Raw genomic sequence first — 25458 nt, 5'->3', positions numbered from 1 at the left:
TGTGAGCTCGCCTATCCGTGCAGCTGCAGAGTGAGACCTTACCTGCATCCGGACACGAGGTGCTTTACCTGGGTCTCCAATGTCATGCGGAACCATATTGCGCAGCTTCACCGGGGCCGTCTGTCCACTCATGAGGTACTGCCGAGGGCGAGCATCCTCGTTCAGCACCGCAGCAGCTGGGGCAGGGCAGGGCAGGGCAGTTAGCAGCAGCCCAAACACCCAGCCAAGCACAGGCCAGGCCATCAGGAGGATTCAACACAGCTCGAGGGGTGGGCATTCCCTCCCATCCCTGCCAGGGGCACCCCTCCCACCCAGACCTCTTCCAATGCTGGCCGAGGAAGGCCACCCCCCAATGTTCATAGCTCAAGGGGAAGGGGACCTACCCACATCGTACTGCAGGCTGAGCTCTAGCTTAGGCCACAGCATGGCGAGCGCGAAGGAAGCGTAGAAGTGTACGTCGTAAGTGTTGTACATCCGGTACTCTTGGCCTGGAAGCAGAAAGTAGTGGCAGCTGCGCATCACACTGCCATGCCGGAAACACCTGGAGCTCACTCCAGGAGTAAGCCAGGATGCCCCACCTGGGCCCCAAAGCAAAATCTCACCTTCCAGATAAGCAAACCTCCCGTACTCTTGCAAGACTGGGAGCAGCTGGGAGAGGCCCTGGGTGTCCCGCAGGGCATCCCTGTCCTTGGGTGGTAGCTCTAGCCAGAGGGTGCCTCCGTCAGCCAGAAAGTACAGCTCATTGAAGAGGGCTGACTTGTACCAGGGGGGCAGGTCGCTGCAAGAGGCACATGCGGGTCCTCAGTGGGGCTCCCTCCCAGGGGCAATCTCAGTCTGCCCGGAGACCCCCCCCCAGAGGGCCTGCCCACCTGGCCTGGTGACCCAGGGAGAGCGTGGGTGCAGCCACCCACTCAGCAGGAATGAGGCAGTCCCCAACGCTCAGAGAGTCTGGACGGCCACAGATGGGGGGGAGGGAACCGAGGGTGGAGGGAGGAGACAGCCTGGAAGCAGCTTAGTTTGGCTGGAGTGGATCATGGCGGCACCTCAGTAGAGGGAGTGTGGGAAAACTCCGGCCTGGGCACCTTCCTGCACCTCAGAAGCCTCTCAGCCGCAGGGTGCTACCTGTTTGCCAAAATGGGGCCCTGCCAGGCCTCAATCCTCTCCTCCCAGACCTTGTAGCGGCTGAAGAGATGGTGGGAGAGTGCCGGGCAGGCGTTCCCGTCGCTGCCAAAGAAGCGGGTGTACCACCTGCGGGCAGAGAGGAAGACGGACCCTCAGCCACAGCATGAGCCAGGAAGGCAAAGACAGCCCACCCAGAGGCCACGTCCCCGTCACACACAGGGGACCCTCCAGATCGGGGGTGGGGGAGAAAGCAATTTTCCCAAGAGGCTGCCTGGGAAACTGGGACTGTTGTGGGGCTGCTGCCATGGATTTTGCCCCCACCTGGCAGGCTGGACAGGGACAGCAAAAGGATGTCTGCACCAAGCAGGGCTGCCCCCTCCGCCCCACAGTTTGATCCTGAGACAGCCCCATCTTCTAGATCAGGTTAGTGTTGGCTTCATGAGTGCGCTGCATGGCGGCCCAGCCCTGGAGACCCTCCACAGGCAGAGCTGTGTGGGTTGCCCAAGTGTGTCCACACCCAAAGCAGAGAGACCCCCGGGAGCCAGCCCTTCCCAGGAGGCACCCACCGGCGATGCTCCTTCTCCGCCGATCCAAAGCGAACACGAGGCATGTCCCAGGCCAGGCCCAGCTCCAGCACTCCGTGGCCGTGAGCCGCCACCACACACGTGGCGCACACGGCTGCTGCACACACCTCCCCTTTCTCCGTAGGGGGGCTCTGACCTACAAGAGAGCCGTGAGCGTCAGGAGCCTGGCCTCCTGCCTTCCTCTGCCCACCTTAGAGCCCAGAGTTCACCTTGAGGAGATGCCAGCCGGCCATCTGCCAAGAGATCCTGCCAAACCTCTTGCCCAGTGCCAGCAGGGTTGAAGGCCGTGAGGTGGGTAACAGTGACACCTGCCTGGGGAAGGAACAAGAAAGAAGGGAACGATATAGGGGACGAATAGGCCTTCTAGAATCCAGAGGCACCAGAGGTGGGGAATTCACCCACCCCGCCTCGGGGCCTCGAAAGTAGAGAGGTGGCAAAGAAGCCACAATGGGTCACTGCTGCCACTCCAAGAAGCCTCCCTGCACGCCTGCAAGAGAGCGCCCCAAAGGGCATGGAAGGGTCTGGTCCCAGCTGCTGCCCACGGACCGTTCCTAAGTCTTGCGGGATCTCCGAGGGGCCTACCTTCTCCCGGGCAGAGATGGCCAGGGTGTAAGGGTTGGCAGGGGTCACGTGGTGCAGCATCACCCCACGGACGCAGCAGCCCTCCTTCTCCACGCAGAAGGGCTCGTTCCAGTGGCCGCCCTGGCGGTCATCCTTGGTCTCTGTGCCATTTTGGAAGGTGAACATGATGGAGACCTCCACCTCCTCCGCACTCTCATTCTCCACCTCCCAGATGAAAGCGCCCACCGGGAGGCTCGAATCCTAAGCACACAGGTGGCGCGTGTGGGGTCAGAGCCCCCACAGGCTGCCCAGCCTGATCCTCCCCACCCCTTCCAGAAGCGGCGCCCGGGTGCAACCAGATTAAGAAGCAAATGTGTTCCCCCCCATCCATAAGAAAGTCTACTTTTGTCTAGAAAGCGTTGACCACCCCATAGTCCCCCAAGTTACAACCGTTCATTGAGTGGCCCAAAGTTACAACGGCATTGGAAAAAGACTTGCAACTGATCTCGCTCACAACCATCATGGGAGCACTCCCACGTTAACAAAATTCAGGCGCTTGGCGACCAGCACGTGTTCACGACGGTCGCAGCATCCTGACATCACGTGGTCCTCTTCTGCGACCTTCCCAGCCAGCTTCCGAAAAGCAAAGTCAATGGGGTGGGAGGGCAGATGATTTGCTTAGCAACTGCAGTGATTCGCTTATCTATGGTGGTAGATCACAAAATCAGATGCGACTCATTTAACAAACTCTGTGCTCTCCATTGTGGTCGTAGGTCGAAGACTGCCTGTGCAGCCTTTTACTGCCTCTCTCGGGCGGCCCTGCCTGCTTTCCTTCCCTTCCAAATCTCCACCCCTCTCACGCGTCCCACAGCTCTAACTTGCAACACCTCCAGGCAGCCCAGAGACCAGCTCCTGCACCATGCCAGGCCCGGATTAGGAAACCCGCCGTAGAGACATCAACCCTATTGCCGCTTTCACCATGCAGCATGCCAAGAGGATGGCCGGGTTGCCCAAAAGACAGACGGGCTTCAGGCCTGGTTATGCTGCTGAGAGGGCCCCAGTTGTGCTTGTGGGTGACCTCTAGAGAGTTCCTAAGGAGGGTGCTGCCTTCGTCCTGGTCCCCCTGAATCTCCCAGAGGCTTTGGATTGGCATCAGACAAGGCATCCTGTTGGGCTGACTGCAGGGGAAGGGAGTGGGGGCGCCCCACATTGAGACGCTCTTCCTCCTCACTTGGAATCAGTTGGGTTGGGGGTGGAATGGAAAGGCCCAGTGCTAGGCCCATTTATCTGCGTGTCTAGGGGTGTGCGTCTCTCAGCTCCCCTTTACACCCCTAGGGGAGGTTATTCAACACCATGGGGTTGAGGATGACACTCAATTCTGCATTTCTGTCCCCAGTTGCATGGGCAATGCCCTTTGGGGGCTTCTCCAGTACCCGGAGGCTGTGACCGTCTAGCTGGGGGGCATGGATTCAATCCTAGCAAGACAGAGGGGCTCTGGGCATTTGGATCTTCCCAGAATCTGGAGAGTCGTTACCCTTAACTCTCAAGGAGAAAGCACTCCTCCACACAATGGGTGTGCACATTAACTGGGGGGGGGGTGCCTGAACTTCAAGCTCCTGCTGGACATTCGTCCAGGATTATCTTGCACTGTGTTTGCACCCATTCCTGGACCAGGAGGCCCCACTTGTTCTTACCTACACCCCCGTCGCTTCCTGTTTGGACCCCTGCAATACTTTGTACATGTGGCGACCCTCAAAGACACCCCCCGAAACTTCAACCAGCCCAGAACACGATGGCGCATGTAATTTGGGTTTCCACATGCATCGCCACTGTGCTTTTCCAGCGCAATTCAAAATCCTAATTACCACCTTTAAAGCCCTGCGTGGGATCCGACAGACTGCCTCTCATGGAGGGCATCTCTGTCCCGCTAGAATGACAAGGAGACGGCTCCAGGGCAGGGGCAACAGCAGTCTCCCTTCTGCCCAAGCAATACTGCTCTTGTTGGCTGACCCCTTCCTGTTGCTCCTGGTTGGCCCCTGACTTCCATGAACTGGAAAAGGGCCAGAGGAAGGGGGCACCGTGGTCACCTGGAAGGGCACATCTACAGCCTGCTTCACTCTACGGCTGGCTCAGCTACCTTTTAAATTGCAACCTCAAACCTGAAGTTGCGCTTTAAATATAATCACTCAGAAAGATTTTGAGAGCGATTAAAAATAACAGAGCCCGAGGAGGGATATTCTCTCCAAGCAGCAGCGCCAGATGAGGAAATTTGCTGGAGCAGGTTAACTCCAGCAGGTGTGTGGTTGGGAAGCCAATGGGAGGGGCACAAGGCAAAGCTGCAACTGCAGGGGGGAAGAACCGGGACTTCTTCTGCAGGGGGTTGCTCCAAATAAGGGGGTCTCTGTGGGAAGGTCCTGGCTCAGGAAGGCCTGGGGGGGGGTCCCTTTCCCTGGAAAGGCCCAGGGTCATGTCCCACGTACAGGAAGGCCTGGGGCTCATAATGCAAAGCCCTGCCAGGGCCGCCCTTCCCCGCTGCCGCGACTCGGGGGGGGGGGGGGCTTACCTGATAGTCATGCGGAATAATAGGCGTGATCTGCCTGCAGGTCAACACAACCTCCTGCCCGGGCAGCTGGTAGACGGTCCAGGCGCGGGGGTAGAGCGCGTGGTAGAAAGCGTAGTGGCCGCAGAAGCCCCAGTTCCAGCCCTGCAGCCGGCTGGGTCGCCCGATGGAGAGCACCTGCTGGTAGACCGTCCGGCCCTTCCGGCGCAGGCAGACCGTGAACTGGGGCGGGAAGGCAGAGACACCCCACCCGTGAGGAAGGCGCCGCGGCGAAGGGCCGCGCCGGGGGGGGGAGGGAGCCCCAGGGCGCTCCTTCTTGCTTTTCCACCCCCCCCCCCCGCCGCCCGACAAACCTGGTCGGCCACCACGGTCCGGTGCTGGTAGAGGCCCGGCAAAAGCTGCCACCTGCAGAAGTCCCCGCGCCAGCCCCGGGTGACGGTGCCGCCGCCCAGGCCCCCCAGCGGGCAACCTGCGGAGAAGGAAGAGGAAGAGGGGGAGGAAGGCGGTCAGCGGCCCCAGCGCGTCCTCGCTCCCCCACCTCCGAGCGGGCGGGCCCTACCGTAGATGGGGCGCAGGGGCTGCGGGTGCAGCAGGTCGATGAAGGGCTGCCGCTTCTCCACGCGCGTCTTCCGGTACCACCAGCCGAGGTACCTGCCGGGGGGGGGGATGGAGGGAGGGAGGGAGGGAGGGCGCAGCGTCTCAGGCCTGGGGAGGGCCGCCCCCCCCTCCCGCCTGCCTCTCCCCCCCCCTCCCGGGGGAAGGGCCGCCCCCTACCTGAAGGCCAGCCCCAGGTGCCGCAGGGCTTGCCCGGGGGAGACGTCCCCGGCCTGCAGGGGCTTCCTGCGCTCGGCGAAGCGGTGGGCTAGGCAGAGCCGCCAGCCGAAGCGCGGCACGCCTCGCCCCGCCGCCCGGCCTTCGTAGCGGCTCATCAGCAGCTCCTCGGACGCCGCCGCCGCCGCCGCCCCCTCCCCGCCAGTGTCCCCGCAGCCCGCGCAGCCCCGCGTCGCCATGGCTGGATCGGCCAGCGCCGCAACAAGCCGATCCACCGGCGTCGCCAAGCCAGAAAGTGGAGGGGGCGGGGCGTGGTCGGCGGCTCCGCCCCGCCCCGCCCCGCAGAGAGAGAGAGAGAGAGAGAGAGAGAGAGAGAGAGAGGGTGCGCGTGCGCGTGCGCCCGTGTCCACGTGGCCCGCCCCGCCCCCCGCCCTCCCCCCTCCGCGCGGCCATGATCGAGGTCTTGGCGTCGCTGCAGCGGGGCGCCGCGTTCCTGGCGGGGGAGGCGCTGGAGTGCGTGGTGACGCTGCGCAACCCGCTCCCGCCCGACGCCACCTCCGCCTCCAGGTACCCGCCCCGGGGGGGGGGTGTGTGAAGGGGGTTGGGGTGGGGGGGCTCCCTCCCCGACGACCCGCTGCAAGCGGGCGGTCCTTGATCCAGGCTCTCGGGGCTTCCGCTGCTCTCTCGGGTGTTGCTCCCCCCCCCTAGCCCCACCGGCATCGCCTCCCCGCCGCCCGCAGTTCTTTAAAGTCCCCCTTCGTAACAGAATCTCAGAGCTGGAAGGGACCTCGAAGGTCATCTAGTCCAGGGGTTCTCAACCCTGGCAACTTTAAGACTTGTGGACTTCAACTCCCAGAATTCCTCAGCCAGTACGCCTGGCTGAGGAATTCTGGGAGTTGAAGTCCACAAGTCTTAAAGTAGCCAAGGTTGAGGATCCCTGATCTAGTCCACCCTCTTCTTGCCCGAGTAAGGAATCCGGAGAAGAGGCTGCCTGGACGTGGCTGGCTGTAGCTACACCGTCGTTCTTTTTTTTTTCAGCCTTATTTTGCTCTACCTTGAATTCTCCTTGGCCGGGCAAGGCTCTGGGGTTCAAGTCTGCGGAGATCCTGCTGGGTGGACTCCCTAGACCAGGGCTCTTCAAACTTGGCCCTTTTATGACGTGGACTTCAACTCCCAGAATTCCTCAGCCATCCCCCTACCCTAGACTCTGCGCCTTGGGAGACCCCCCTCCCCCCAAAAAACACAACCTTTGCTCTTGAGAGACCCGTTGTAGCTGCTCCCCCCACCGGTCAGTTGGGAGGGGCCCCGCATTCGAGGAGGTGACGGGGGGGGGCAGCGGCAGCGACCTCTTCCGGGGGGGGGGGTCTTTGGTGGGCCCGGCACCCTTGGCTGGCGTCAGCTAAACAAGGATGGTGGTGACGGAAACTGGGCCCAGACAGAATCTGGAGTGGGTGAGGGGTCCCGTTTGCATGCCTTGCTTGTTAGGTTCCTATGCTCCCCACTGCCCTGCAAGGTGACTCCGGGTGGCTTATAAATTATAGGAACAAATGAAGAATAATTTTAAAAGCTTAAGAGGAACTGGCATTAAAATGTTCAAAACTGTGCTAAAAGCTCACCTGCAAGAACCAAAAGAGGTGGGTGGGAGGGGAATGGGGTCTTCTCGCACTCTCCCCTCAGAGGCCCCCAGACAAGTAAGCCCGTCTTTGATTTCCCCCCCCCCCAGAACCAAACTGGCCACCAATGCAGCTCGCACACTGACTTGTTTTAGATGTGCAACCCGAGGAGCTGCCAAGACTGCGCACGCCCACCTTGCACTCTGCACCAGTTGCACCAGCCGAATACTCTTCAAGGGCAGCCCCAGGTAGAGCGTGTTATTAAATTGCTCTTGATAACCAAAAATCATTAGACTGAGATGGGGAACCATATATATCGTTTAAGCAAATTATAAAGTATTGGAAGGGGCTATACTATCCCAAATACACCCAATGTTCAGTTTGGGGGTCCTTCTGGACTCATGACACCTTCTCAAGGAGCAGAAGGGCTGGAGGGCCTTAGCGCAACTTCCTGTGGGGCACTCATCTTCTGGCATGAGGCTCCTCCTGCTTTGGTCACCTCCACGATGTGTATGGGGCTGCCCTGGAGGAACTTCCAGAGCAGGTATGTCAAACTGCCAGCCCATGGTCCGGATGCATCACGCCAAAACCGCGCCCACCCCATTGCCGGCAATGGGGGGGAAATCGTGTGACGTCACAAGTTTGATATGCCTGGTCCAGAGGCTTTGGCTGCTGCATAGTGCAGTGGTGTGGGAGTTCTGGATGTTCCTAGGAAGGTATGTGCTGAACCTCTGTGCCATGAGTTTCCTTGCGATTTTATATTCAGTTTTAATGGTTGGTTTTATTGCACGCTGTCCAAAGTTCCCTTGTATGAAATGGGCAGCCCTATAAATTTGATAACCAAAAATAAATAAATTACCTAGAGGAGGGAGTAGAAGGAATGTTCTTCAAATTTGCAGATGACACGAGGCTGGAAATGGAGGAGCATTGTTGATAACTAAAAAGGCAGAATCAAACTCGACAGAAACCTGGGGGGGAGGGGGGGACTGCTAAAACTTTAGAAGATAGACTGAAGATTATTTCAGGAGGCTCTTGAGAGACTTGAGCTTTGGGCCCTATTCAACAAGATGCAGTTCAGTGGTGAGGAAAGAAATGTCCTGCAATTAGGCAGGAAAAACCAGGAATGTTCTTCAAATTTGCAGATGACACGAGGCTGGAAATGGAGGAGCATTGTTGATAACTAAAAAGGCAGAATCAAACTCGACAGAAACCTGGGGGGGAGGGGGGGACTGCTAAAACTTTAGAAGATAGACTGAAGATTATTTCAGGAGGCTCTTGAGAGACTTGAGCTTTGGGCCCTATTCAACAAGATGCAGTTCAGTGGTGAGGAAAGAAATGTCCTGCAGTTAGGCAGGAAAAACCAGATCCACAGGTAGGAGACAGGCAGTACCTGGCTGAACAGTGGTGAGAGGGATCTAGTGCGCAACCACTTCGGTATGTGTCAGCAATGTGCTGCAGCTGCCAAAAACACCAATGCAGTTCTGCAATGCTGCATCAACAGAGGGGCAGTATCAAAATCACTGGAAGAGGTAACACCATTTTATTCTGTGCTAGTGAGGACACATTGGGAGTACCACATTCAGTTCTGGTCACCACGGTACAAAAATGGTGAGACCCTGGAAACATGCAGACAAGAACGACAAAGATGATCTTGGCTCTTGTAGCCGTGGTTTTAGCGCAGTTTTTAGTAACATTTTAATGTCAGTTTGTTTTAATCTTTCACATATTTTTCACTTCCGTAATTTATAAGAGGCTAAATTGGCTCAGTGGGTTAGGACGCTGAGCTTGTCGATCAGAAGATCGGCAGTTTGGCGGGTCGAATCCCGAGTGCTGCGTAACAGAGTGAGCGCCTGTTACTCGTCCCAGCTTCTGCCAACCTAGCAGTTCGAAAGCACGTAAAAATGCAAGTAGAAAAATAGGGACCACTACGGTGGGAAGGTAACAGCGTTCCGTGCGCCTTTGGCGTCTAGTCATGCCGGCCACATGACCACGGAGACATCCTCGGACAAGCGCTGGCTCTTCAGCTTTGAAACGGAGATGAGCACCGGCCCCTAGAGTCGGAAACGACTAGCACGCATGTGCGGGGGAACCTTTACCTTTTACCTAAATTGTCAGAGGCTAAATTGTACAATGAGCAGTTAAGGGAACTACAGGTATGTGTGTTTAGCTTAATGAAGGCTTAGGGGAGACCTGATACCAGTGGCTGTCCCCCAATATCTGAAGGGCTGTCAGAGGGAAGAGGGCATTGATATATTCTCTAGAGCAGGGGTAGGCAACCTTGGCTCTTTTATGACTCGTGGACTTCAACTCCCAGAATTCCTGAGCCAGCCATGCTGAGGGGAAAGAGAGAGGTTTCCAAGCTGAGCCATGCTGGCTCAGGAATTCTGGGAGTTGAAGTCCACGAGTCATAAAAGAGCCAAGGTGGCCTACCCCTGCTGTAGGGCAAGAAGCAATGGGCAGAAGCTCCTCAGAGGGAAATGGAAATAAGAAGGAATTTCCTGACAGTGGGAATGATTAATCAGTGGAACAGCTTGCCTCCTGGAATTATGGGTACTGGAGTTTTTTTTTAAGAAAAGATTGGACGACCATTTCTCCTGGATGTTATAAGGACTCCTGCCTCGGGGAGGGCGTTGGACTAGAAGACCTCCAAGGGCCCTTCCAGCCCTATGTTTTTATGATTCTAAGTTCAGGAGTATATTGAAATACTTGAATATTGTGCCTCCTCTAACAAAATGCTTTTACGTGCCGAGGAACGTAGAACGTTGCGCTTAATAGGAAAAATCTGCTACTCAGGTACAAAGTAGGAGATACAGAGTTTGGCAGCAGTGTGCGTGAGAAGGAGCTGGGTGTCCCGGCAAACCAACACTGAGCATCAGCCAACAGTGTGCTGCAGCTGTCGAAGGATGTAACGTTGGCTTCCAAGATAGTGTTGAGATCCCAGACAGTTCTGCTTCGTCTTTTGTGCCCTGCTCAGCCTACGCCTTGGACACCGGCTCCGGTTCTACTCATCACCCTAAAAAGAAGGGAGGAGGGCAGGTTATGGCATGACAGCTGGAGAGGGTCTTGAGGGCCAAACCCTACAGGGAGCAAGACCTGGGCGTGTTTAGCCTAAGAAAGAGGCGGGAGAGCAGCTTTCCCAGCCCCAGGGAACATGGGAGGAAGCGGCCTTAACAGGGAGAGATCCAGATTCAAAATAAGGTGGCAGTTCCTGCGTCTGAGAGCTCTGAAGCAGCTCCAAATCTCTTGGATTCAGGGAGATTTCCAGGTAGAGGCTGGATAGCCAGTTATTGGGGAGGGCGTGGGGGGGGTCTGAGGTTTCGGGAGGGGGTTGGAGTCCCTGATTCTGTAGTGCAACAGTCTTGTTGTGCGCCATTGACCAGAGTTTCATAGGCAGTACAACTAGCTTTTTTTTCCATGTGGAAACATTTCCAAAATGCTCATTGAGTACTTGAAGGAGAAGGTTTTATGAGGTTTTGTGCTCACATTCTTTCCATGCTCTGCCCCAACATGGATTAACAGGAAGTGATGATTGTAAGCGGCCTCAAGTGAGCCTTTGGGTTAGCAGTTCTGCCCCGTTCTTGCCCTTTGCTGCTGAACGATGCCCAGCATCGTGAAACGATGAATGCAACGCGGGCAGGTGTGCTTCCTCCTGGTAGTGGTGCATCAGCAGCTGCCAAGCTCCTCTCTGCCTGCCCCAGGAGCTTGGCGGTTCCCCTCCTGGCCTTGGGGAAACTCTTCTCCTGTATCACAGTCTCCGCTCGCCAGAAAGGTGTGTGTGTGTGTGTGTGTGTGTGCAAAGGCCCCAAAACCTGCTCTTGGCCATTGCAGTTGCCAGGTGTCCTCTTTGGCTCAAGCTTCAGGTAGCCACACTTTTTCAGGAAGGGGAGCTCCTGCTGGAGGTGTCTGTCTTGGGGGCACAAGGTCTGTGATGTCTGTACTTGTGCAAGCGTATGCCAGGGGTTCTCCTGCAGGAAGACAGGAAGTAGTTTTCCAGATGTGCTTGTCTTACTGGTTGTCAGGAGCCCCTGTGATCTTAACTTCCTCAAAAGGAAAAAGCACCATCCAAATGTGTCTCTTTGGTTCTTCTGTCATGCTCTGCAGCCTCCCTTGCTTCTTTTTGGGCCTTTTGAGGCCTGCAGCCAGCAAGAAAAGTCCTGGGCACAAAATGCGCAGTGGTGTGTATCTGTGTGTGTGTCTGTGTGTGTTTCAGCTCTTCCTCCTGAAGGTTACTTCCTCTGGGCAGGCTTCCTTCAGAGCCCCTCTAAGGCCATAGCTTGCTACCCTGAGCTGTAGCTCCAGGCCCAGATCCTACCTGGATCCTGAGCAGGAGGACCAGCCTCTGCAGCCTGCAGACTTGATGGTCTAGTTCAGGGGTAGGCAACCTCGGCTCTTTTATGACTCATTTATTTTCTTTATTTTATTTTAATTCCATTTATATCCCGCCCTTCTCCGAAGACTCAGGGCGGCTTACAATTTAAGCACAAACCAATGTGCTTAGCAGTAGCCTTCATTCTATGTATATGCCTGCTTATTAGGGCTTTCACACACACACCCCAAGTGGCATTATTACAAAGTCAGCTTATTGCCCCCAACAGTCTGGGTCCTCATTTTACCTACCTCGGAAGGATGGAAGGCTGAGTCAACCTTGAGCCTGGTGGGATGTGAACCTGCACTAATTGCAGGCAGCTGGTGTTCCTTAAGGAGGCATTAGCCCACTGCTCCACCAAGGCTCTTGGTGGAAGACAAGACCGGCCGGTCACTCTCCCTAATCAGGTTCCTGGGCTGTTCTGCAGGTTGCTTGCAAGGATTAAGGATGGCGCAGATCCATGGGCACAGCAGCCCTCCCCATGCCAACCAGACAGGCAGCAAAGAGGAGGGCTGCGGCAATGGGAGCCTTGGCCGGAGAGTATGCAAAGAGCAGGCTTGTTCTTCAGTGTGGTGTTGTGGGATGGAGCTGTCAGATACTTGTGAAAACACACAACACTTCACTGGCTTCACACGTTGACTTGATCAGTTGTGGGCTTTCACTGTTTTTCAGGCCCTTGGAGCTTCCGCCCAGCTCTGGTCAACAGTGGGAAATGATTCAAGGAAACAGACACATGTTTATACACCCATACCAACACACCCCACACTCCCCTGGGCAAGCCTGTGTAATGTATGCTTACCTTAGCTTCAGCCTTCCTGAGTATGCAGGAACCAAGTGAAGGCAACAACCACAACAAAAAAGGGAGGGAAACCTAGTTCCTGTAGAAAAGCCACAGGGAAGGGGCACCTCCAGGAAACCCCAGCGCGTGCTCGGCACCTTCCCTGTCCTGAGCCTTCCTAGGACCAAGCACCTCTCCTGGATGGCTCGCCAAAAATGATGTGCAAGTTCTGAGGTTTTCCTTGATAACAAAATACAGGAAACCAGAAGTTGCCTTCAAACGTACGTGTTTATTCGGCTGAATGGAGACGGGCTTCTCTAAAAAAAAAAGAGAAAGGCCCACGTAGCAAAAATGTCTTATTTTTATACCAGTTTTGGTTATATAAGCAATTCACCCAGCAAAGCTGACACACATAAGAGACTTCGCCCCTTAGGGCAGGTACGCTGTAGATAAGAAACTAGAAAGCAGGCGTAGTTAGCATGTTTCCTTTTGGGTGTTTCCCCAAGACTTTAGCTGTCCCCCGGGTGGGTTAGAATATTGGGTCTTTCCTTTGCTGTCCTTTCATGACCTAGCATTCAGAGGCCTGCAAGTGACCAGAGAGAGAGGGGCCATCTGCATGCATTCACTATTGATACTGTCCCCTAAGCCCTGGTCATCACTCCCCCCGCCCCGACCAAGTACTGTCTTTTGCTGCCCAAGATGTGCTGAGATATGCAACCCATCGTAGCTAAGTTCACGCAGCTGTCCAATCCCAAACCCCAAAACTACAAATTTCCACCTTCCATTCCCGTCTCTGGGCCTTTGGGGTGTGAAGCATCCCCGTTGCTCCTGGCAGCTCCCTGGACTCTTACCTTCCTGCAGGAGGTCTGGCAGTTGCAACTCTGGCCTCCTCAGAGCCAGGAGCTGCAATGATGATGATGGAACTGGGGCCCTTTGTAGCACGGAGGTAAGGACAGGCCGAAAGCAAGAAGGAAGAGAGACGCTGGTCAAAAGGCAGGATGTGGACCAGAACCCATTGGAAGAGGGAGCATCTCTGTTGACCAGGTGCTGGATGACTGGCCTTGAGCTGAGCCAATCAGATAACAGGTTAATGAATGGACAGTCAAGAGGCCCAGCGCGAAGCAAAGAGGGTGGACAGTCTGGCAAAGAGGAGCGCAAGGGCGGCTGGGGCGGCCTCTTGTCGGTCGGTCCCATTTCTTGAGGAAGGGTTGCAAGCGTCACCCACCCAGGAACAGGGCAGCAGGGCGGCTTTTTGTGTTCCGCAAGAGAATTCCGGAGGCCAAGATTAACTGGTTGGGCTGATCGTGGCTTGTATCTAAACTCTGCCACAGGGTGATCACGCATCACCCGAGCAGAGTCCTGGCAAGCTGAAGTTGGGGCTCTGGAGGAGGCAGCGTCCTTTGAGTCACCTAGGTTCTCCACCAAAGACTGTGGCCACCCTGGGTGGGGCAGAGCGTGCCAGCTCCATATCCTGCGCAGTGATGCAGTGGCCCCTGAAGCTGCCCAGGAGCCTCGCCCGCCCTACAGGGACATCAGGAAGGTCGACATAAACGCGTAGAGCAGCCAGGAGGATCAGCTGGGACTCGCTCCAGGTGAAAATGATGGACCGCAGGCAGGAACTCGGTATGAACAGTCCTCGGACGATTGGACAAGAAATACAAATGAACGCTTTCAACAGAACCCTGCTGAACTCACGCAGAGTGTCAGAAATATTATGCAGTCACACGTGTTATAGTCATTAAAAGTTAACCACGTTTCTCAAGATTCCTGTGTGATACAGTCACTCTGAAATTACATTTGCATTCAGTCTGAAGGGCCTGTCATAACCACCAAACGTTTTTCAGGAAGCAAAACCTTTGAAAAAAGGTGTCGACTGGTGATGAAGCGAGCTATAGCCGGGCCAAAAGCCGTCCCCCACCCCTTCCAAGGGGGGCCGTCAGCTTTCCTGAGCAGCTTGGCTGGCAGCCTGACCTCGGAAGACGGCTGGAGCCTCAGAGGTCCAGACTGAGCAGGATTCAAGCACCAGGGAAGGCAGGGTCCCAAGGGGGCCTGAGAGGAGCCAGTGCCCCAGACCCTCCATTAGATGGGGCCAAACGGAGGCCGGCATCAGGGTTGTAGGAGGGAATAATTTCACTAGAAATGGGTTCTTGGGCAAAGCGCAAAAGGTACCTGCTGGTTAGAGGGCTTTGTGGGCTGAATGGCCCAGCGCCCTCCCCATGCCCAGTTCTCTTCCAGCATCCTGGGCGCAGCCAATGTGGCCTCAGAAATTCCAAAGGGGGCTTGCTGAAAGGGTAGAGCAGAGTATGGGCGCTGTAGTCCTAGAGGATGAGAAGGCAACCAAGTGCTGGGGCCGGCGTGAACTTTATGTAGAAAATTGCATTTACTGTCAGAAGGTCCACCTGGCCCTCTGAAGGTTTTTTCCCCCCCATCGGACTCTAGCGATGACCTGCCAGGTGGCCTGGCCCTGGCCTTCGCTTGCCTTCCTCTTCCTGACGATCCTGTCCTCTTTCTTTCTTCCAGTGAGATTCTGGCCTGGGCCAGTGCTCAGATACACTGCCAGTTGCACACCAGTGAGAGCCGGGTTGCTCTGCCACCTTCACAAGATAACAGCTATGATGCCCAGGCGGAAAATGAGACTGTCTTTGTGCCCAATAGAGGTAAGTTGCATCTCAAGGAGGGAGACTTGGGGGGGGGGGTTCCTGCTGGGGCTGGTATCCATTGCCTCACCCCAGAGGGTCAAAGTGGGAGTTCCTGGGACTTGGAAAGGGAGGCCATTGTCGGTCTTCCACGCGAGGTACGACAGACTGAAGACTGCCCTGAAAGTGAAGCCAACAGTCATGGCAAAGACCACAGAAGCAGCCAGTGGGCTGTTTCCTTGGAGCCTCTCTGGATATTATTATTATTATTATTATTATTATTATTATTATTATTATTATTATTATTATTATTATTAATTTTATTTGTATACCGCCCTTCTCCCGAAGGACTCAGGGCGGTGAACAGGGCAATACATGTTAAAAAGACAGAATACAAAAATTAAAAAAGATTAAACAAGTGCCCAAAACTCTTAAATAGATTAAAACACATTTAAAAATAATAAAAACCCAACCCCCTCCCATCAGGCCAGGCCAGCTTGTTCAAAGAGATACGTCTTTAGATCGCGCCGGAAGGAGCAAAGGTCGGGCGCCATCCGGAGCTCAACCGGAAGATGGTTCCATAAATCTGGCGTGCCCACAGAGAAGGCCCTCCCCCTGGGGGCCACCAGTCGGCATTCTTTGATAAGGAGAGGATGGGAGATCGCCTGCATGGGCTTTGGATGACTACTCCTCAGGAGTGTAGGCTGCAGGGAGGTGCTTTTCTGTGGTTTTGGGTGCCAGGAGACAAAGGAATCTCTTGGTCACAACTGTTGCAGAGACTTTGAAAGGACACTGTCATGGTTCTAATGCTAAGACCAATTAAATCAGAACTCGGAGGCTAGAGGTATCCTCAAAGAACATGCTTATTGCTTACAAAACATCTGCACGGGCAAAAGTGAAGCCAAGTCTGAAATTCCCTCCAAAGTGTTAGACAAAGTCAAACTTCCCACCCTAGTGCTATGCAGCCGGCTATGTAATAGAATAATTTGGTGGGCTTTCTAACAAAACGCCCAACCCTCTTAAGAACTGATAGAATGACCTTGGTTCCCACAGGACACAGTTGTTTAGACTAGCAAAAATACTCTGCACCCCCTCCTTTTCAGGCGGCAACCTAGAACGAGCAAGATGGCTGCAGCCAGGTTCGTCCTAGAGTTGACAGACATGAAATTTGCAAGCCTCACTTGCTAATTACGCTTGGAAATTGCCCATTAACTCCTCATAAGCTATTAAAGGCTTTTGGACCCTGAGTCTTCCTTCAATCCTGAATCAAAAAATAATAATAATCATAAACTTAAGAACGTAAAGAATATGAAATAAACAGCAAAAAGCTAAATAAAGATTTTGGTCATAGAAAAGTATACCAGGACTAAGGATCCAGAAAAAATTGAAATATTGAAAGTTATACAGTAAAATTTTGGAAGTAATGCTAAAGAACAAACAGTTTCTTACAGGAAACAGATTTTGGCTTGGTTTTTACAAGACAAAACAAAAATAATTTCATGATTTCAAAAACTGGATGCTACGGGGGGGGGGGGGGAGTAAAGCTGTTAAGGTATGAGAAAGATTTACAAGCCCATAAAATATTCTAACAAAAGATTGAAGGAAACTGGAAAGAGCAGCCACGATATCGACAGGATGTCAGAATGATATCTGCCTCTCTGGATAGACCACTTTCAAAAGATGCTATTGAAGAAATTAGCACTGGTGATGTTACCTAGTTTGGATAATGAAACGTCTGCAAGAAAACAGCCAAGCTCAGAGAGCGAGCAAAAAGGAACCTTTATTGGGGAAAAATTTCATCTGTCAAGATCAGAGATGGTGTTGAAAGTGGATTTACGGCTGACCACGGCAGTAGAATGATTTAGAAAAGGATGTTTCACTGGATCTACAAAAGAAATTGGCTGATGTTTAATACTTGACAAAGGAAATACAATTGACGCACCGTGAGAGCGCCTTGGGTCATGTTTCTCTCAGAAGAGACTTGTTAAAGCCTTGAAGACCTCTGAGTGACAGGACAAGGAAGGAGCCTTGGTGGAGCAGTGGGCTAATGCCTCCTTAAGTAACACCAGCTGCCTGCAATTAGTGCAGGTTCGAGTCCCACCAGGCTCAAGGTTGACTCAGCCTTCCATCCTTCCGAGGTAGGTAAAATGAGGACCCAGATTGTTGGGGGCAATAAGCTGACTTTGTAATAATGCCGCTTGGGGTGTGTGTGAAAGCCCTAATAAGCAGGCATATACATAGAATGAAGGCTACTGCTAAGCTTGTAAGCCGCCCTGAGTCTTCGGAGAAGGGCGGGATATAAATGGAATTAAAATTAAAAAAATAAAAATAAAAAGAGAGGTGTAATATTATGGTAACACTTGAATGAACTAAAGATTAAGACTGTTAAAAGTAAAACGGAAAAGTACGAAGTTGGTTTATTTCATCAAGGTTAAAACAAAATAGAGGGAGTTCTCAACTTATGACCATTAGTTCCAGTGACTGTTCAGAATTACGGCAGTACCTTTACCCGCAGACGGAGCCCTGGCAGGGCCCCTACGGCCGTCCCGAGGGCAGAATGTGGGCGCTTGGCAGCCTTCCTGCAGTTGCAGCCACAGAGACCTCGCAAATCCCTCCCTTCGCCCGCCTTCACCCCCCCAATCTGTGCCCTTTAGGCCTCCCTGTCAGAAGTAGCGGCAGGGGGGGACTGAAGTGGAGGACCAGCTGCCCCCCCAGCCCTCCTCACGTTCCCCTGATCCCCAATTGCCCTGCGCCCCGCAGGGTCTGCCACCCTCCTGTTGTTTTCCTCACCCTCCGCTGCTCACGGGAAGTCACTGCGGGCCCATCCGGAGCCTCTGAGGCCCGTCCTGGAGAAGGAGGATTGCGGGAACAGGAGAAACCCCAGTCCCCCTGCTGCCTCCAGATCGTGCGATGACGCTTCCCAAAGATTGAAAGAACCAGATCCCCACCCACCCCCTAGAGAACGACGTGAGGCGGTCTCGGGAAGAAAGTCTCGCGCAAGCCTGGTCGCTGGAGAAACCTGGTGTGATGACCCAGGGCCCCGCACGGAAACAGTCCTTTAATAACTGCCAATGTTCCCCAAAAGCTCCCACATATGCTGGCAAGCCTTCAACCAAAGCGCTCTCTCTCTCTCTCTCTCTCTCTCTCTCTCTCTCTCTCTCTCTCTCTCTCTCTCTCTCTCTCTCTCTCTCTCTCACACACACACACACACACACACACAAAGAAAACAAAACAGAAACTTAATGAGTCCTTTTTAATCTCAGCTTGCCTTCAGTCTGCAAGGAGAGACTCTGAAATGCAGTCTGCAGTCGTAAAGCAGGAAACCAACCGGTCCAGTATTCAGGTTATCCAGGTTAATCAAAGACGAGAGCAGAGTTCACAGTTTGTCCCAAGATAACACCTTTGTTCCCGGCAAATGCCCCACCCCACAGCACCCCACAGCGTTTCCTTATATCTTAGTCCCCAGGTGTGCCTTGTGGAGTGGGGCGGGATGTTCTCTTCCCGAGCAATTGAGCCTGCCTATGTTGTTCTCTCTGCTCTCCTTGCTCTAGGATCAGTTGGGGGGGGGGGGCTTGCTCCTGAACTCTGCCTCCCCTGTTCCAAACCTGAAGGGCCCTGGCATGCCTCAGGCTGGCTATGCGGCTTGAGCCGGCATTTCTCGGGGGGGGGGGCAGTGGCAGGACTGGAGCTGAAAGCAAGTCCTGGGCCTGGGGACAGCTGGCTGCTGAAGATCTTCAGTCTCTACTTTGGACCCCCCCCCCCCGCCCAACGCTGCCACCGAATGCCATTCGGCAGGGCAGCCCCAAAGGGCAGAGGTGGTGGGGAGAATAGGCGGGGGGGGGGGCAATTGCAGGGGCAGCTGCGGCTTTGCAATGCAGCCCCCTCCTCCTCCCCCCCCACTTGCGCACAGAGCCTGTGCCAGGCCTCCCCCACCCCTTGAGCCACTCCCACAATCCTTATCTGGGGTCTCTGCCCTCTTAATAGACCACAATTCTTGCGTATCCACAAGCGGAAGAACCAAGATTGCAGTTGTGAAGCGAAGTGGGTCGCATGGCATCTCGTTTAACGATTGCTTTGTTCAGCGAGAGAGGATTTCGGTCCGATTCGTGCTTGTACGTCGAGGGTTACTTGTACGTTGTTACTTCTGATCATCTTTGGCAGGCTGGTTGCTGGCACCAGGACCCACCAAGGAGGGGGATTACATAGATTGCAAGAGAAGGGATCTGGGATGAGGAGATCAACATTTGTGGCCTTCAGGGGGATGAGGGGGTGGCTAAATTTCTTTATGCTTGAGATGATGGTTGGAAGTCGCTTCATATTTTTTCCCCTCTTTATTGCATTCTTGTTTTTCTTTTTTCTTGTATTTTTTTCTCCTTTAAGCCTAGTTTGTATTAGACTTAGCTATTATAACCAGTAAAAGTTGCATTAAAAAAAAACAACAGGAAGGGGAAGTCCTTGCTGTGGGCTAGTGACATGCGTTGCCTTGCAGGGGAGCGGGGTCAGTGCATCCTGTCGACACCCCCAAAGATCCTCTTCTGTGACTTGAGGCTGGATCCCGGCGAGTCCAAAAGCTGTGAGCTCTGCCTCCCCCCCCCCGGGTTGGACAGGGGGGGATGAGGGTGGGTGGCCACCCCAGAGCTGCAGGTGGGCAGCAGGAGGAGGGGCAGACAGCAGAACCCGCCTGGCGAGGTGCAGTTTCCCTGCCTGCCCCAGAGTCCCCCGGCCCCTCCCTCAGCTGGCCTGGCTCAGCAGCCCCCTCCCTCTGCCCCCAGACTCCTACTGCGAGACGCTGCCGGTGGATGGGCCGCCCTCCTTTCGTGGCCAGGCAGTGAAGTACGTCTACAAGCTGACCATCGGCTGCCAGCGGGTGAACTCGGCCATCAAGCTGCTCCGGGTCCCCTTCCGAGTGATGGTGCTGCAAGGTAAGCGCCCCACCCCCCCCCGGCCTCCGCCTGGAACTCCAGCCTGCCGGACCTCTGACTTTGTGCCCCCGTCTCCCCAGGGCTCAGAGACTACCCCTTCCCCCAGGATGAGGCCGTGGCCCCCTCTAACCCGTTCTTGGAGGAGGAAGAGGGCGGCGTGAAGAAGACATCCCGCCTGGCGGACCTGGCCACGGAGCTCCTGACGGTTGCGACTTCGCGGCGGAGTTTGCGTGAGTCCCCTCTCCCACCAGACGGTCATCCCTTGCAGCCCCCACCAAAACCCACCGGGACCTCTGTGGCTGTGGGCCCCATCCTCGGTCTCCAGTCCCCTGTAGGGGGCTCCCCCTCCCATTGTGCCCAATGGTTCCTTTGGAAGCAGGCCTGCAAGAGTCCAGCAGCCGATGCCAGACTCTCCTTGTGAGGCTGAGCACAGCAGGCCTCAACCCCTGACCTTCCATCTTGGGCACCTCTGTCAGCCTCAGGAGGCAGCTCCCCATGGGACCCCTGCAGCCCAGGCGACTCCCTCTTCTGTCTAAGACAGGGGTAGGCAACCTTGGCTCTTTTATGACTCGTGGACTTCGACTTCCAGAATTCCTGAGCCAGCCATGCTGAGGAGAAATGGAGAGGTTTCCAAGCTGAGCCGTGCTGGCTCAGGAATTCTGGGAGTTGAAGTCCACGAGTCATAAAAAAGAGCCAAGGTTGCCTACCCCTGGTATAAGCAGTGCTGGTTCACTTGGGGTCTGTGCTGGGCTACAGAGCCGCTCCCCCCAACCCCGGTCTTAGGCCAGCGCTCTCCGTCCCCAGACTTGTTCAACATCAGCAGTGCCCGGGGCCGAGTGGCCACCTTCTGCATCTTCAAGACCATCTACAAGATTGGGGAGGACGTGGTGGGGACTTTCAGCTTCTCCGAGGGGGACACGCCGTGCCTGCAGGTGAGGGGAGGGGGGCTACCCAGGGGCTATGCAGACAGGGGAGCAGGGGGGGGCACCTTTGCTGATAGTCTCTGTCCTTGCCAGTACCTGGTGAGCCTGCAGACGGAGGAGCGGGTCCAGGACGCCTTCCAGCGCCGCCGGGGCCAAGCTGCGTCCTATAGCACCCACGCCCGGCACCAGGAGTCCTGCCTGCACACAGCCCGGACCAGCTTCAGCCTGCCCATCCCCCTCAGCTCGGCCCCAGGATTCAGCACCAACGTCGGTGAGCCTGCGGAGTCGGAGCTCCTGAAGCAGCCCTGGTCTCCTGGGGGAGCCCTTCCAGAAGGGAGCTGGGGAAATGGGGGGCTGCTCTCACAACCTCATATGGCTGGGGGGAGATGAGCAGGCCAGCCTGCCTCCCCTTGCCCTGAGTGCCCACCTGCCTGCCTGCCTTCCACAGTGTCCCTCCAATGGAGGCTCCACTTTGAGTTTGTCACTCTGCGGGACGTGGCCGAGGCACCCGTGACGCCCAAGGACCCGTCGGAAGGCGCCAGCTGGACAGGAGTGGAGCAGATGGACGTGGACACTTTCAGCTGGGACTTGCCCATCAAGGTGCTGCCCACCAGTCCCCTGCTGGCCACCTCCGTCTCGCAGTTGCCCAGCTGCAGCGCTCTCACCATCTGAACGGGCCGGCAGGAGAGGAGCTGGGTGGCCCCGGAAGGCTCCTTCTGAGACTTGCCTGTAGCCTGGGGGCTCTTCCTCCTCCGTTGGCAGGCCGTGGCCAGCAAGACCTGGCCCCTGTTCTGGTTGGAGCGTTTTCCCTCCCCATGGAGACCCAGTGAAGCCCCCGCCCAGCCCCGTACCTTAGGAAACAGCTGAAAGGGGAAGGGGCTCTCTTCTGTTCTTCTGCCCCACCCAACAAGTCTGTTTTGTGTCTGTCAATAAATGGTTCTCCTGCCCCCCCCCGTGTGCCCATGGCAGCCTCCCCACCCAAGGGGAGCAGGCGGGGGGGGCACCCGCCTGGCTGGAGGATGAGCCCTGCCCTTTGACCCAGCAGCCCCACTTCGGGAGCAAGAGCCCAGGACAGTCCCTGGCTGCCCTCTCCTGCCACCCACCTGGCAACTGGGACTGGGGAGCAGTGTCGGAGGGCACCCTGCGTGTGCCCAGGAGTGGGGAGCAAGGGGGGCTGCGGGCTGGGCTTGGGGCTTAGGGGGAGAACAGAGCGGGGGGTAGTGGCCATTTTCCATATTTATTGTGGCTGGCAGGAGGGATCTGGTTGAGGAAGGAGGCAACGCTCATGCCGGTCCCCTTGAAAGCACCCTGGGACCCCCAGCAAGCAGGCAAGCGCCCTTTGGGCCTGCCAGAGTCTGCTCTAGCTGAGCCAAGCCAGATCCTGGCGTGGAGGCAGCAGAGCCCCTCAGCCGATGCCTCCGCTGTGGACCCATTTGCTCCGGGAGGGGGCAGCCCTTTGCGGGCAGAGCCAGATGGGGCCACGGGGCCAGCAGACGGCTCCTCTTGCAAGGCCAGCACAGCCGAGGGCAGTGGCCGGTTCTTCGGCCTCACGCAAATACACAAAACGTTAAACCTGCGGCTCTTGTGGGGCCTCCGTCCCTCAGCCTCTTTTGGCTCCAGGTTATTGCCCCTGGGAAAAAGCTTCTTCTCTTATGGAAATCCAGCTAAAATGTCCCTCCCCCCCCCATGCCTGAGCTATTCTCTGGTGCCTGAGGGTGCTGTGCGCAGCTCACGAAAGGGGGTCCCTGGCTGCGTTTGCCCTGCACAGAGCTAGGTGACCATTCGCCTTGGTTGGATTTCTTCACGTCTCTCGCGTGCAAACCATCGGCTTCCCCCAGACTCCACCTGGCCTTCATCCCGGAGAGGAGCCGCTGAGGGGGCGGGGTCCCAGGTGGGGGGGCCTTGGCAGGGCTGGATCCCTGCTCAGCGAAGGCTTCTGGGGTTAATGGGTTCCATTTCATTCCTGGTAACCTGGGAAGAGGTTTCTCCAGTCGGGCCCTTCTCCCACCCAGCACCGGTTGGCCGAGTGGGCCAAGACCGGAAGAGCAAAAGCCCATGCCTTGATCCCAGCAGCCCCTCCTGCTGGAGGGAGGACTCGGGCAGGGCCCGGAGCCCCCGTGGTTCTGGTGGGCAGGACCCGGGTGGCGCAGTGGTGGGCTCCATTCCGAAGCATCGGGCTTCACCCCAAGGGGCTTTGGCTGGTAGACCCAGCCCCACCTGCCCTAAAATGCAATCCAGGCTTTTGTGGGTTTCACTTCCTGCTAACCTGGATACTTCTTTGGCATTTTGGGGGGGGGGTCTGCTTGGTTCATGGTGGGGTCTCGAGGGAAAACAGTTCAGTCTGGCCACTCGCTTCCTGGACCCTTCCCCGCTTGGCTCCTTTCCCGGGCCCTGACACAACTCTGGTTTCCCAGAATATTAATGCCTCTCCGCAGCCCTCCCCATCTGAAAAGAAATGCCTGCTGGGGTGGGGCAGGAGGCACAAAGTCCCTCCCTCCACTGGAGGCTCCTGACAACCGAGCTCCGACCAGGATTGCAGTGTGGCTGTGTTCCATTTAATAGCCAGTGTGTGTGTGTTTGTGTGTGTGTGTGTGTGTGTGTGTGTGTGTGTGTATGAGGAGGTGTTCCTGGGTTTAATGTTTGAACCCAGGCCTGCTTTGTATTAAAAGGGATGCAGTGGTTCAGTGGGTTAGGACACTGAGCTTGTCGATCAGAAGGTTGGCAGTTTGGCGGGTTGAATCCCGAGTGCCACGTAACAGAGTGAGCACCTGTTACTCGTCCCAGCTTCTGCCAACCTAGCCGTTCGGAAGCACGTAAAAATGCAAGTAGAAAAATAGGGACCACTACAGTGGGAAGGTAACAGCGTTCTGTGCGCCTTTGGCATCTAGTCATGCCGGCCACATGACCACGGAGACGTCCTCGGACAAGCGCTGGCTCTTCGGCTTTGAAGTGGAGATGAGCACCGGCCCCTAGAGTCGGAAATGACTAGCACGCATGTGCAGGGGAACCTTTACCTTTACCTGCTTTGTATTGTGTCTTGTGTGGTTCTGCAAGAACGTAGCCAAGCCCTTTAGATCTTGTAATCCAATCTTATTTTGGTCAGTGAAGAGTTTGGCTTTTCTTACAGCCTTTAAATTGCTCCGTAACTCAGTTACTTCTTTTTTCCCCCCACCTTTTTTAGGAAAGAAATTTTAGTATAAGTGTGTCTTTCCTTGCGTATTTAATTGAACAAATCGCTAAATGAATGGAAGCAACGCTATGGGGTTGTGTCTTGCTGGTGTTTGGCCATCAGGCTCCGTGGAGGCAGAAGGTCGTCGGTGCCTGTTTCGAATGATAAATTATCAAATTTATTGACTTGGTTTGATTTCCACAGATGGACACAAAATCTAGCTTCTCCACTTGCTTTTGGGATGGAGGGAACTGATGCTGTCCACTCACTAAGAGGCTCCATGACTGCTAGGTTAATCCTTGTCTGCCCCTCTTTCCTTATTGTATCTCTTAACGGTTCCAGAAGAGGTAAAAGCAGCCAGGAAGGGGGGGAGTCCAGGAACACTGAGGAGTCCTCACTGGGCCAGAGAATACTTACTCACTCACTGCCCTGTCCTCCTCCGTGGTTGAGATGCCCTCTGGCTGGATAGGAGCAAGGAAGCAGAAGAACTTCCGTTCCTTTGGCTCCCCCTGCTGGTGGTGATTGGAGGTGGGTGGTCCGGGCTTAGTGAGATTGGGTGAAGGAGAAAAGGCGGACATGGAAGCCAATAGAAGGGGGTGCAGTTTCCTTTTAATCTGCTACGGAGCTGGTCCCGAGTGATGCTGTAGAGAGTAAAGACAAAGGCCTGGATAAAGGGAAGATTGTTACCAAAGCAATAGGGAGGGAAACCCTAAGAAGGCATCAGCAAACATGAGAAGGAGACTTCCCTGCTCCACGGGAGAATAAGCAACTAAGGAGGGGAAGTATCATCACACTTGCAAGGTTCTGGTCCTGTAGATACTGCCAATCTTCTAACAAAGTACTTTTAATACGGAACCTGGTCTAAGTTAAGCCACTGAGAGATCCAAGAGGGCCAGGATGGTTGCATCCAGTGGTGGGATTTAGCTGGTTTGCACCACTTCGGCAAAGCCGGTAGCTAATTTTTTGTTGCCCAGGCCCAGAATGGACTTTCAGAAGTGTTATCCACACAGAGAACCGGTGGTTCACATATTTGAATCCCACCACTGGTTGCATCCCCTCCATCGTAGGACCTCCAGAGATCATCCACGAGGGCAGCGAAGGCTTCCTCCTGAACCTGGACCGAAAAGATAACCTTTATTGTCATTTTTTTTAATTGTGGGCACAATGGCACACATCAAAAGGAAATTTAGTTGCCCACGCTCAAAGTGGAACATACATGACACACCTAAACATACTATATACAACATATGTATAGACCCACACCCCTACATATACATAGCAAATACATATTAAATACTGTCCATCTTGAACATAGGGAGAGAGGAAGCTTGGGAGTTCACAAGTTTAATGCTGTATGGAATGAAACTGGCTGAATATGGATGTTCTGCTATGGATACCACGAAGTCCTCTCCTCCCAGAAGGTAACAAGGAAAACAGGTCGTGAAGAGGATGA

At 55.1% G+C, this 25458-nt stretch overlaps 2 protein-coding genes across 3 annotated transcripts in view; one reads left to right on the top strand and one right to left on the bottom strand.

Annotated features, from left to right (window-relative positions):
* Positions 1-5924, bottom strand: part of GBA2 (glucosylceramidase beta 2) — a 9700-nt gene extending 3776 nt beyond the window's left edge. Inside the window, exons 1-11 of the mRNA XM_081315663.1 lie at positions 5602-5924; positions 5387-5478; positions 5181-5296; positions 4831-5049; positions 2289-2528; positions 1916-2018; positions 1689-1842; positions 1123-1248; positions 603-778; positions 384-488; positions 69-176 (exon numbers count right to left, since the gene is read on the bottom strand). Coding sequence (XP_081171789.1) covers positions 69-176; positions 384-488; positions 603-778; positions 1123-1248; positions 1689-1842; positions 1916-2018; positions 2289-2528; positions 4831-5049; positions 5181-5296; positions 5387-5478; positions 5602-5837 — 1675 coding nt within the window. The 5' untranslated portion in view covers positions 5838-5924. The remainder of the gene's footprint in view (positions 1-68; positions 177-383; positions 489-602; positions 779-1122; positions 1249-1688; positions 1843-1915; positions 2019-2288; positions 2529-4830; positions 5050-5180; positions 5297-5386; positions 5479-5601) is intronic.
* Positions 5402-25458, top strand: RGP1 (RGP1 homolog, RAB6A GEF complex partner 1). Of its 2 annotated transcripts, none has more exons than XM_081315681.1 (8): positions 5402-5474; positions 14876-15012; positions 19481-19564; positions 19764-19913; positions 19994-20143; positions 20718-20845; positions 20930-21107; positions 21285-25458. In XM_081315681.1, the coding sequence occupies exons 1-8, from the start codon at positions 5425-5427 to the stop codon at positions 21506-21508; spliced, it is 1101 nt and encodes a 366-aa protein (XP_081171807.1). In that variant the 5' UTR covers positions 5402-5424; the 3' UTR covers positions 21509-25458. The 2 variants fall into 2 exon arrangements, with proteins under 2 accessions (XP_081171807.1, XP_081171806.1); XM_081315680.1 differs by lacking the exon at positions 5402-5474 and adding an exon at positions 6039-6165 and having other exon boundaries at positions 21285-25456.

This window comes from Vipera berus, assembly GCF_964194415.1.
Source record: "Vipera berus genome assembly, chromosome: 2".
In the NCBI taxonomy this organism is placed as follows: Eukaryota; Metazoa; Chordata; class Lepidosauria; order Squamata; family Viperidae; genus Vipera; species Vipera berus.
The sequence above is the reverse complement of the archived record's forward strand: the minus strand, read 5'-3'. Positions and strand labels throughout refer to the sequence as shown.